Below are 13,279 nucleotides of genomic sequence, written 5' to 3' on the forward strand. Positions count from 1 at the left end.
GCGCAGCCCCGCAGCGCGTCGGAGCGCTTGAGGGGGGCGGGTGGGGGCCGCGGTGCCCAGCGCGGGGGTCGGCGAGGCGAGGGGAGGGGTGCCGCGGCCTCCACCTCCGCGGCGGCGCTCGGGAAAGGGCTGGCCCAAGCGGAAGACAGCCGGCCGGGGCGTGCCGTGCGGTCGGGGTCCCGCGGCCGCCCGCGCCCCAGGGAGGGAGTCGGCGGGGGCGTGGGCCCGCGGGCGTGCGCTCCGCCCCGCGCGGGGAGCGGGCCGCGCCTCCCCCTGCCGCATGTGCGCGGTGTTGTGTGCCCGGCCCTGCTCCTCCTCCTCCCCTCCCCTCGCCGCCGCCCCTCCCCCAGCGGCCCCGAGTGAGCGCGAGCGCCACACAGCCCCGGGCCGCCGCCGTCAAGCGCGCCGAGACGCCGAACAGGTGGCCGGAGGCTGCGGGCGCTGCAGCGGGGGAGAGGCGAGGCGAGCTCCGGGCCAGGCGAGGGCGGCCGGGCCGGGCCGGGCATGCTAGCCGAGCGGCCCCCCGGCGCCGCCGCTTGCCTGCGCCCCTAGCCTCCCGCGCGCCCGTGCAGCGGCCCCGCCGCTCCCAGCGTCCAGCCGCCCCTGCCCGGGGCCGCTCCCGCCGCGGTCAGCGAGGGGCGCGGGCCGGCCCGCGACGGCGGCGGCGGCGGCATGAAAGTGACCGTGTGCTTCGGGAGGACCCGGGTGGTCGTGCCGTGCGGAGACGGCCACATGAAAGTTTTCAGCCTCATCCAGCAAGCCGTGACCCGCTACCGGAAGGCCATCGCCAAGGTGAGGGGCCGGGGGCGCACGGGGCGCCGGGGGTGGGGGCGGGAGAAGGGGGGAGGAGGAGAGGGAGGAGGAAGAGGAGGAGGGGGAAGGCGCCGGGATCAATATGGCGCTTCCTGGAAAGGGGAGGAGGGAGACGGAGGGGAGGCGGGGAAAGGGAAAGTGCGGCGGCCGGGCCGGGGCCTCGCGGGCGCCCCCGGCCCGGAGCTGCGGGCGGCAAAGTTCTCCGCGCGGGCCTGGCCGGTAGGGCGGGCGCGGGTGCAGCCCCGGGTGAGCGCGCCGGACCCCGCGGCTCCTCCTGGTCGAGCGCAGGCCGCCTCTCCCTCGGGGCTCCGGCCGCGGGGCGGGCGTCGGCCACCGGAGCCCCTTCGGAGCCTGTTAGGGGCCGAGCCCGAACCCAGCCCTCCGGAGCGCGGGCGAAGCCTGGCCGGACGCCTCTCCCCCGGCTGCAGGGGGTGGAAATCCAGCCTCAGGCCTTTCCCCGCTCCCAGGCCCCGCGGCAAAGGCTGGGGAAAGGGAACTTTTTTGGTTGGAGGAGAGTTTAATTATTCCCCACGCGGCGGAGAGCCGGGCGTTTGTGCTCCAGCACTGCCTACGTCCGGGCGGGGGAAGGAGCCGAAGCCACGAGCCCTTCGCTCCCGGTTGCCCGCGGGCAGGGCCGCCCCAGCGCGGTTCGGGGGCAGCTGGTGGGGGACAGTAGCCGGCAGCCCCGAGAGGGACGCCCGCTCCCACGGGCTCGCGGACATTGGTTGGGGACGGAATCTCGGTGCTTGGGAGGCTCCCGTGCAGGAGGACTCCTTTAAAAGGCACAGCCCTGATCAGTCACTGAATTAAAAGTTTTCCTGCCGAGGACCTCAGCGTATACCTATCTGGAACTAGTTCCATATGGTGCTGAGGCTGCGGAGCTGGGGCCTGATTTCGGAGTGGAGTAGATTTCCCTTTTTCTTCGTGGAGTGATAACATTGTCTCCACTTAACTGCATTCCTCTACAATGTGTCAGAAATGAAAAGGCATTTTGTTAAATTGTTTTATCTGCTGTCTGTTTGACAACAGCCCACGCCTCCGAAGTTTCTGTCAAGCACCTGAGGATATTTCCTTTGCTGTAGAGTAACATTTGGTGGAAAGCATGTTCACTTAAAAAATTTCTCATGTTTTCGGTGGTGGAGTGGCCTAGCTCCTGTGCAGGCTGAGGGGCAGCAGACAAGAGGGACCGGTGGCATTGCCCACTTAGGTGTATACAGGCTGCATAATCCAATTTTCTCCGAAATTAAGGGAGAAAAACTTTCTACACTGTTGTTTGGTTTATAGTATATATTGAATAGAATAGCATAAATTTGGCCTTTTGAAGATCATCTGGGGAAACGTTTAGGAACCTGACAGAAAGATGGAAGATGTTGACTATATTTAACAGCTCTAAAATGCTTCTTACAGTTGGTTTAACTGTTATTGAAAATCAAATACAATTAGTGGAAATTGGGCACCCGTTTATCTTACAGTGCTGACAAGGGAAAACAGAACTCTAAAACCTACATTTAACATTTTAAAAAATTGTTTATGAATGGCAGTTTATGATCTAAATGTTCTAAATCAATAATCAGATTGCATATGCATTTTGGAGACCAAAATAAGTTGTGAAAGGGAAGAGAAATACAATAATACAACCTAGGCAGTGTGCCTGTGTTACTGAACAGAGAGGACATTTCGTTTCATTTTACATGGTTAAAATTAGTTCTCTTTCACTATGCACACCATGGACTTTGGTTGAAAAGCCCGTTTGGGAGATAAAACTGTAGTCGTTGATTTGATCGAATCATTCATTCCTTCTACAGAAATTCTTAAGCATTTACTGTGTTAAAGGCATCATTCTGGGTGCTGGAAATCTAGGGAGCCCACTGGCTGCTTTGTGAAAGTTGGCAGTGTCAGGGTCTAGGACAAGAGGCTCCGTTGTCCTTAAGTGAAGGTGACCGTGCTGTAGACTATCATGCTGTGGTGCCTGGAGAAGGGACTGTGTCTGTGGTGTTGGTAGATGTACCTGAAGACTCTTAGTGATAGATCTGGACCTTGGTTTTAAATATTAGTGTAGTTGTTTCCCAGTGACCTGGGAAGATGGAAAAGGGAGTGCAGTTTTCTTAAGAGTCTGGGGAGGCATGCCTAAGAGAAGGGTTATATGAGCTAGTTTTTATACTATTTGTATTTTTAAAAAAGATTTTATTTATTTGAGAGAGAGAGAGCGATCGAGCATGAGAGGGGGGAAAGTTAGAGGAAGAACAGACTCCCTGCTGAGCAGGGAGCCCAAGGGACTTGGTCCCAGGACTCCAGGATCATGACCTGAGCCAAAGAGGATAGTTGATAGTTGCTTAACCAATTGAGCCACCCAGGTGCCCCTTGAGCTGAGTTTTTAGAGGGTAAATGTGAGATCACCAGGTGTAGATGGAAGGAAGGGTGATTCTCAGGGTGATGGTAGCATTGGAGTTGGATATAAATGAGGGGGAGGAGTCAGAGATGAGTCAGGGCGTTCTAAAATTATTTAAAGGCTCTTTCAGTGCAATTCACAGTTCAGTGGGTGAATTTTAAGATGGACTTTGTAGTACACAAAGTTTAATCATTGAATCACAAGACTGTTGAGCTCAGATGTTGTCAGAGGCTGAGTGTCTTCATTGGTGTTTTTTCTTCTTAAATTGTTAGGTAACGGTTAAGATTAAAGTTTAGTCTTTCTTCCCTTTTCTTCCACCTCATTTAAGGTGATTATGAAGCAAACACATATTAACACTTGCTTTAACTCTTATTCTCTCTTCTTTACCGCTTATTGTTTAATAGGACAAAGTAAGTTTTGTATGAAGAATTGGGTAGCTGGCGAGCTGCAGAGTGGTGTTTAAGTTGCTAGGTGACCTGTGGCTTGACAGACTCCCATCTGGTGGGGAAAAATGTGGAAAGATCATGTTTATAGCGTTGTATAAAAATCAGCTAAAATTTCCCCCCACCTCCACCCGCTCCCCCAATAAGAAGAAAGGAAAAGGGAAGGAAAGATCCCAGGTCACTAAAGTTTTCTCTGCAATAAGCATTTTGTAGTGTCATGGGGCTATTTTATTTGGCATTGTATTTGAGCTTTTTTCAGGTTAAACAAATCAATTTTTTTGGACAGTGGAGTGATGTGACAATACCAGAAATGCCCTCAATAAGCAGATATTTAAAGGCTTACACTTAGTCATGATTTTTTTTTTCCTCTAGTGGAAAAATGTTTTTCTGCTTATGATCACTGATGGGTGAAAATGTTTTGACTGTTCCATCTCCATCCACCCATCCTCATCCAGACCCTGTTTAAGGAGGGTGTTCTGCTAGACATCGAGAATTCTGTTGGAGGAACTAGTCTTGAGTGCTTAGACTTGGAGGACTGTCTGCTGTATATGGGTCTGTTCGTTCTTCTCATGCCTGCAGCCTGACTCATCCTTGAATCCTGATGGACACAGGGTGCAGAGCACCAACTGCAGTGACTTTTAAGTGTGGTGCCCTTGGTTTCTGAGGTTTTCTTTGCGGGCCACTCCTTAATTTTGAGTGAATCAAGTCTGGCCCCGAGGCTTCCCTTTTTTCCTGCTGTACCTCCTAAATCTGGCTAGGAGAAAGATAAGAAAGTCTTCGTGTTTGTTTAAAAAAAAAAAGTTGCTATTTTGGAGGGCTGCTGTGTACAAAATGTTATGCTCTATGGAGAAGTATTAGATGAAATTGTTGCACTTGAGAAGAATATCTAGGAGACCAGATGAGTACATACAATAGTAATAGTAGGTGGGAGCACTGCTTGGCAACAGGGTGGTGCAGACAGTAATTGCTTCTGGAGTTCAGAGATGTGAGTGGTCATTAGGCATTGGGTGGGGGAGGGGAAATCCTCTTTTGTCTCTAGAGTTGTTATTGGGCTTAGTGAGCCAGGAGGCTGGCCCTACTAGAGGGCAGTGCTTCCTAACTGGCTAGTGGAGCGATCTCAGAAAGCACCTCCCTGCCTAAGATGTCCTGCTTCTGCAGGTCTGCAGTGGGGTCCAGGCATGAGCCTCTGGAGGCATCTCCTGTGTCTGCAAGCTGGGAAGGAAGGGATTGCATGAAGGAGAACAGTGTGAACACAGTTGATTCGGGCTTTCTGGGTTGCTGTGGCTCCTGAGGGGCATTCATGCCAGGTGGTGGGTCAGGATCAGGAGGACTGTGGATGCGGGGGCATGACACTGGGACTTTATATGGATGGTATGGGAGGGAGTCGGGTATTTGGCCAGGGCAGCAGTATGGACTCCTGGTCCTCTGGGAGAACATCTGGAGCAGCTGTTTGGATGAGATCTGCCTTCTGTCCAAAGTGCTGCTGAATGCTGAGAAGGAATAGGAGTAGGGTAAAGTGAGGGAGGGAAGTTGCTGGAACCTGTTAATTCCCTGCCTTCCCCCATAGCCCTCTTCTCTTAGGGGACAGTGAGAACTTTGGATTGGGTTTGGAGACCTAGGTTTATTTATTATTGGTAGGTATTACTGTTCTGTATTACCAGTTAACCTTGGGGCAAACTAACCCTATAGAAACTCATTTTTCCTCTGTCTAAAGTGGGTTACTCCCTTGGCAGGGTTAATGTGAGTACTGAACAGATGATGAATGGGAGAGTCTTTAGTGCTAGAGCTGAATCACTGGTGTTTTACTCACCAGTTTTACTTGCTGGGAAACTTTCCCAAGTATCCTATCATTCCTGCTTGTTTTTTCCTCTTTACTAAAGAAGGTAGTATGTCATTTAATTAAAGAATAGGTAAAAATGTTAATATTTACCTAAGCAGCACAGCAGTCAGAGGAGCAAAGTGTGTGCCTCTGTGTGTGTGTGTGTGTGTATGTGTGTGCACCCACACGCATGTGTGTATGTGTATCAGGGAACATAAATGCAGCCAATATTGGCTTTACTCTAGCTTGATCATCTGGGCCTCTGGCCTGTGGGCCACTGCTTTTGTCCCTGAAGCATGGAAACCTGAGTTGTTTAATAGTGATTCGTTATTATTAAAACAAACTTGAGTTTACCGACAGTAACTTTTGAAAATGTGCTTTTTTTGGGGGGGGGTACTGCTGATTACTAAAAACATGATAAGTCATTTTTTAAAAAAGATTTTATTTATTTGTCAGAGAGAGTGAGAGAGCGTGAGAAAGGAAGCACACAAGTAGTCAGAGTGGGAGGCGGAGGCAGATAGAGAAGCAGACTCCCTGCCAAGCAAGGAGCCCAATGCAGGACTCGGTCCCAGGACCCTGGGATGATGACCTGAGCCGAAGGCAGCGGCTTAACCCACTGAGTCACCCAGACATCCCTAAGTCATGGTTTTTTATGAAAAGTCTTAACAGTTGGTATGAGCTTTTCCTGCAAATACATATATAACTGCTTGTTGTTACACTCTTACAAGCTTATTGAAACTTGGGGAAATAGTTACATTGTGGCAGAGTTTGAATGACAATAGGGACAAGCAAACAAATAGTGAAGTGAAATAAATGTTGTTTTATGAACATTTTCTGTCTTTCCTCTCAAAGTGAAAAAGAAATGCAACCTGTCTGAAAGGCTGATCTTTCTAAAAACGCAAATCTCATTGTAGTCTTTTGTGTAAGTGCCTCTGCACGTCACCTCAGCACAACCTGTCCCTTGTGGGACCCCTCCTGCCTCTAGCCACTCCCTCACCGGGCTTCCCCATCCCATATTCTACCCACAGGCACTTGCTCGCACGTTTCTGCCTCTGCCGTAGTGTTGTCTGTTCTTCTGTATGCTGCCCCCATGCCCACTGTCTGTGTCTGCTCATCTTTTGAGCCTCGTCTCAAACCAGCATCTTTGGGAGGTTGGCCCTGCATCTCAGGATGTTTGAGGCTCTCCAGTCTGTGCTTCTCCTGGGGCCTTAGCTCCTGGACTGACCTGGGTGAATGAGCATTACTGTGCCCTCTGTTAACAGTGCTTATCTGCAGAACACAACTGAGCTCCGTCTCCTTCTGGGGACATGCTTGAGGGCGGTAGTCCTGCCTCAGTCTTACTTGGAGAGCCAACATCTGCTGCAGAGGAATCTTAACCGGTTGAGTAAATAAAAAGCTCAGGATAAACACATCGCATGCATTATTACACAAAAAGTATACTTTTACTTGGAAGACTGTATGACTAGCCCTTTAGGGTTTGATGTGTCTGGCATATTGGTACAAACAGATTATAATTGACAGTAAGATTTAGTGTGATTTGGAGTCCCTGGAAGTTACTCTTTTTGTCTCAGCTCTTTTGAAGGAGTTCAGTCTGTTTTCAGACCAAGCAGAGGGATAGTCATAGGGTTTGCATTGGGCCTGGTTCAAGGCAGGTGGCCAGAGCAGTGTGGGAATCTGGCCCGGAAACATACCTATGTTGGGTCTGGCGCCTCTAATTCTGTCAGTTGAGATCCTTGGGTAAGTGCCAGCAGTAAATAGAAATGTTTAGGATCTGAGATTCACAGAGAGAGTCTGGCTGACGTGAGGTGCTTCTTGGCTCATGGCAGACCTGGATGAGTTGGTCACGGAGGCAGCGCTCAGTATCACTTGTACCCCTAACCCATAGCTCATCCTTCTGTCCTGGGAGCTTTGTACTTCCCTGTAGAATTGGAGGCAGCTTAGTGATGTTGGACACATAATAGATGTTTGGAGCCTTATGCATTTTTTTCGGGGATGGAAAGAAATGTGTAAAACTGGTCCAGGGAGGTATTTCCTCAGTTCATTTTCCACAGGGTAAAATAGTTGGTTCAGCCCACACAGTGTGCTTTCCTCCTCCCATGTGGCCACTCATACACCAGGTCTAGCCAGAACCAAGGTTAGTGGCCATACAGAGAGTTGGGGAATCAGAAATTTATATAATTTTACCTATTTTTGGTATCTTTTCTGTTTTACATAGAAAAGAGAAAGCTTTATGAAAAGCAATGCAGAGCTGTGTGAACATGGTAGAAAGGTGATCTTTGTTTGCTTGTTAGTCATTTTATCTTTAAGATTTCTTTCACTTGGAAGGAGTATGTACATGTGACTTTTTTTTTCATAGCTTTGCATCTTCTTGGGTCTGCCTTGCCATCTTCAGGTGGCTTATGACATTAAATATTACTTTTGCTTATCTTTTTCTTCTATCCATTGATATTGGAACTTAGAAATAAAATTGAAATCTCCAAATCCACATGAAATGTCAATTATTTAATTTTTTTCTCTTAAAAACAGACTGTAAAATATAGAATAGAAATAAAAACATGTTCACCCAAAAATCATGTACATGAGTCTTCATAGCCGCATTCTCCATAACAGCTACCAATTGGAAACAACCCAGATGTCCAACAGAACAATATATGGTCTATCCATACATTAGAATATTATATTACTCAGCCATAAGAATGAGTGAAATACTGATTCATGCTGCAACGTGAATGAACCTTGCAAACACTGTGCCAGGCACAGAAGCCCATGTATATTACATGATTCCGTATATACAAAATGACCTGACACAGGCACATCTGTAGGTAGAGAAAGTAGAGTAGTGGTTATAGAGGACTGGGTTTGGGAGTGAGTAATGGAGAATGGCTGCTCGTGGGCTTGCTTTGGGGGTAATGAGAATATTCTAAATTTAGATAGTGAGTGATTGTATGACTCTGTGAATATGATAAAAATCTTTGAGTTGTACAGTTTAAATGGGTGAATTTTATGGTTTGTGATTCTGTCTCAGCAAAGATGTTAAAAAATAGACTCCATAGGTTACTGTGAATAAAGCTCACTTTTTAGGTGTTTTATAGTTCTGAGAGTCCCATAAACATGTATTACTGCATCAGAGATGCTCAGAAATCTCAAGTGAAAACTGGCTATTTTTAGGAGTTTTGTATACAGTGTGTAAACCCTGCTTTCTTGGGCCTCTCACTCTGACCTGTTGCTGTCTGGTAAGCTGTTCGCTGCTAAGACTCCAAGCCCCTGGGCTCGCCTTTGTTAACTTCTCTCCTTCCTTGCAGGCTTCCCCGGCAGTTCACCTGCTCACGGTCAGCCAGGGATTTCTTCCTGCCTAGCTCACCAGCTGCCTTTATTGAGTGAAGGCTGATTAAGAGGTTCCAAAGATGTCCATTGTGGAAGAGCTTTTCCAGTTTTTGGTTTTGATCCTCAGTCATTTCGAGCTTTGGCAAATCTCACAAGTTCGTGAGGCTTCGTTTCGCCATCTTCATCTTCCCGTATTCAGAAGTTCTGGGCTGGGCTCCCGATGCCAGTCCCCAGAGCTAGAGATGCTCCGACCTAGTCTATATTGTTGGTTACGGTGCTCATGGAACCATGAGGTATGGGTGATGTAGAGTGACTTTTCAGAGCAGGCAGGGTGCAGGATCCCTGACCCACCCACCTCCCTGCGAAAGTATTTTGCTTCCCTTACTTTGAAATGATGGGAGTTGACCGTAGGGTCAAACACACGCTGTTGGAAGTTAGGATGTATTTTGCCTGGAGTGTCCTTCAGAATTCCTTACCATCTCAAGAGAAGTGTCTTTTAGGATAAATTACATGCTCAGAAGTGACTTAATGACACTATCCCTTTGTGAAGTATAACTGAGTATGTGATAGTGCCTGATACTAAATGTAGGATATGTGTATACACGTACATACACATATGTAGTCTTGAAGTTGTTATTTTGATAGTAGTATAAATTTAAGTGGTTTTAGACATGGCAGTAATATTCTTTTTGATTATCTTTAATATTCAAATTCTGTATGACCTAATTTTTGGAACCCAGACATTTTTTCTGGTGTGTGGTTTTTCTTGTTCGTTATTTCTATCACATCCCTTGAGAGTAGAAAACTAATTTATATGAAAGGGTTTATATTTTGGGAAAGGCCTGTTTGAGATATTCCACAATAAAAATCAATAAAAATTCATACAGTAAAATTCATACAATAAAAATGCCTTCTCTAGCACTTCAGAAAATAATTCGCTACATATCTCAGAAACCTAAGATTACTAAATACCAAAACTATGTTGTATTAACAGATTAAAAATATAAAGAGATAATACCATTTTTATGTAGGTTGCTGATATGAGACTGAGTTTTCTGTTTCTTTAAAGTATACAGTAAATACTGGAAGATTTTTTAGTCTGTTTTAATTTTCTGAGTGCAATATTAGATCTAGAATTAAAAAGTAAACTATTTTCCAGGGAACAAACTTTGTTCTACTACAAAGGCATTTAAGATGCATAATTTATAATTCTGAAACCCAGTGTGCAAAGTCATGTGTGAATAGTTAGCTGGGTTCCTGCCCAGCAGGGTTATGCTCTAAACTGAAATTTCTCTTATTACAGCCAGCAGCACCTGCAAAAGAGGGAAGTAAAATGTACAGGATATTGGTTCCCGAGGTACCACCACACAGGATATGACAAATCACTGAATCCATTAAAGTTGAATGTAGGATTTGGTACTTTTACCACTCTGTTAGAGACCTGGGGAAAAAACCTTTCAGGCAAATCAAGAGGACCTATTAGTGAAAGTGCATCAGTTGGATTGATAATGCTTCAGCAACTGCATCTGGCGGATGGTGGTATTTGAGCATTTGTACTGTCTGAGAACTATGAAAGGAGTATATTTTAGATTTTGAAGATACATACTGTCAGGATTTTTTTTTCCCCCCAAGAAAACTTGGAAGAGTGATAAAACCCTGAACGTTCTATGGTGGGGTCAGTTTTATCTTTTGTATTTTATGAGCCACTTTTTAAAACACAGATGTTTGGAAAAACACAGTTGGCTGACGGTGGAAAGTTTGGTTATGGGTGTTTTTGTCTCCTAGGAGGCAGCATATCAGATTGACACACTCTGGACCAGGATTCAGAAGAGTAGATTGCAGATTCTGCGTTTGTGTGTCTGAGAGCAAGAAGGGTAACCTCCGTAAGCCCAGGATCCTTGGCTTTTAGTGACACTTACTTCATGGGATTGTTGTTAGGGCTTGAAGAGAGAATGTAAAAAAATGCATCGTATGGGTAAAATGGAGTAGATGTTAGCTGTACTGTTCTTTCATTTGTGCAATGAGTGGTTGTCAATGATTGTCTCACTTGAATCAACTCTTCTAAATTGTTTCTTTTCATCCTCATTAGAACTGTGCTGGATGTGGGAAATTGAATTTGTGGTAAAACTGTTCTTCCTTAAAAAACCATGGAAACATTTTTCTGCAATTTAAGAAGTTAAATCCCAGTGACACCCATTTAGATTTTCCCAGGATGTCCACAGTTTTTCCAGTTTTGGTTTTGGTTTCCAGTAGTTTTGAACTTTGGCAAGTCCCACAAACTTTGTGTGCCTCAGTTTTCCCATCTGTAACTTGGGGATGCTATCCTTTGGTTGGAGGAATGAACAGTAAGTGACTTAATGTAGGTAATGCTTCTTCATATAACAGACTCTTAGGTCTTTTTCTTCAAGTTTTAAATACAGATTAAACACAATTTTAATGGCTTATTCATAAAGTTGATTTTTATTTGATTTGTGATACCAAATGGTCATTTTTCAGGATGATTTGTTAAGGGGTCACTTTTTCCTTCTAAAGAACTATAGAGGGGCACCTGGGTGGCTCAGGGGATTGCCTCTGCTTTCGACTCAGGTCATGATCTCAGGGTCCTGGGATCGAGTCCCACAACGGGCTGTGTGCTCAACAGAAAGTCTGCTTTCCCCTCTCTCTCTCTGCCTCCTTGTGATCTGTCTGTCGAATAAATGAATAAAATCTTAAAAAAAAAAGAACTATAGAAATTCCAGTAATACTAGTGAATTAGTTGAAAATAGAGGAAAGCAAATGTTCTGATCACTTAGTGGTTAAAGCTGATTCTTTTACAGATCAAGGAGAAATGTGTTTGTCCAACTATCTTAGCCTGTGTCACTTTTTACTTGTTTTTACTATTAGCCCTTGTAACTTTCTAAAATTGCAGCTGTCATTCTGCTGCATCAACGGAAATTATGTAAAATTTCTTTGTTGTATTTTAAAAAACTTTGGTTATACATTTCCATTTAAAAATATCTTTTGAAACTTGGAAAGAATAAAACTAAGAAATTATAAATAGTATTTATACTTATAAAATACAGAAATGCTTTTAAAAACTTCAGAATTTACTAACTAGTACTAGTTCCAAGAATACCCGGGGGTTCAAAGAGATTATCTCAGTTGTAAAATAAAATGGAAAAGCTGACATAAAAATGTGACCTCTGTAATCCTTTATTCTATAGGCCTCTATAATTCATGTACCCATCCTATTCTTTACCCTTCTCTGGATCTTAAGAAGGTGATTTTGGGGAGCTAAATCATCAATAAATGAACACAAAACATCTTTTGTTTAGGTAGGTAAGTGTAAGGATTGACAGATTGATGCAACTTTTAATGCTTTAGTTCAGCTAAAGGCACCTGGTGCCAGTCACCTGAGGACTTCACCCAAGAGCTAACCTGTTTATCATACTACGTAGGGAGTGGCGTCTTGAAGACTTGCTCAGCTCCTGGGCACGGCAGCGTTACCGTGTTAGACTTGCCAAGCTGTCAACAGTGGACTGTCTTCCTATTCAAGTGGATCACCTTTTCTCATTTATCTTTCCACACCACACTATTGACGATTATCTTTCTCTGTTTGAGGGCCTTAAACATCTTATTAAAATAATGTTTCTCCCTCTCTCCATGTGTGTTTCGGGCAGTTGCTAGGTAGTGATTAAAGTAATGAAACTTTATCTCTTTGTGCAGTGTTCATATTTTGGCTTGGATCCCTTCCAGTGTGTGTTTGTAAACATGGTTTCACATGAGTGCATTTGAAATTGAAAGTTTTTGTTTCATACAGGATACAAAAAAGAGATGTGGCCACATGGGAGATGGGAATTTCTCTCTCTCTCTTCCCTTCACAACTTCCTGAGTTTTTGTGCTTGGCTAATGAAAGTGTGGGATGGTACTTTCAAAAACTTTCCAGAATAACTTTCTGTAAAACTGTAGAGAAACAAGCTCTGGAGTATTCTTTGTCGTCATTGTTCTAGCTTTATTGACAGATAACATTTAAAGTGTACAGTGTGATGATCTGATACACATTGTGAAGATTTTCTGTAATACATTGCATTCATCACCTCACATACCCCCCCCCCCCTTTTGGTAAGAACTTTTTTAATTTCGGGGAATTTGAGACAGCTCATAGTCTGTTTTGAAAGGTGAATGGTGTGCTTCAGATCTTTAAGCTGAACCGGTAAAGCTCTTCTTTTTGGGTTGTTTTTCCTACATATTAGGAGGGAAACTGCTTTCTTTTTAGATTTCAGGGGAGTGGTATTCTCAGTATAGTCTTTGCTTTTGGTGTTATTAAGATTTTTAGGTCAGCACTGATGATCGAAAGCTCTTACACAGGATGTGCTGTATTGAGGCATTATTTACTTGCCTGTCAGGTTGGGTAGATGTTGAGAAAGGACCTTTAACTGGGATACCTATCAAGTTTTCTCAGCCCCAAGTCATTGAGGAGTTTCATAGGGGTGGGGGGAGAATCAGGAATAT

At 45.2% G+C, this 13,279-nt stretch overlaps 1 protein-coding gene across 15 annotated transcripts in view; it reads left to right on the forward strand.

Moving 5' to 3' along the window:
* The first annotated feature begins 526 nt into the window (after positions 1-526).
* PARD3 (par-3 family cell polarity regulator) overlaps positions 527-13,279 on the forward strand; it is a 653,655-nt gene continuing 640,902 nt past the window's right edge. For all 15 annotated transcript variants that reach the window (XM_045069142.1, XM_045069153.1, XM_045069147.1 and 12 more), the window contains exon 1: positions 527-792. In XM_045069142.1, the coding sequence (XP_044925077.1) occupies positions 673-792 (120 nt within the window). In that variant the 5' untranslated portion in view covers positions 527-672. The remainder of the gene's footprint in view (positions 793-13,279) is intronic.

This window comes from Mustela putorius, unplaced genomic scaffold, assembly GCF_011764305.1.
Source record: "Mustela putorius furo isolate JIRA1106 unplaced genomic scaffold, ASM1176430v1.1 tig00003913_pilon_pilon_pilon, whole genome shotgun sequence".
Lineage (NCBI taxonomy): Eukaryota > Metazoa > Chordata > Mammalia > Carnivora > Mustelidae > Mustela > Mustela putorius.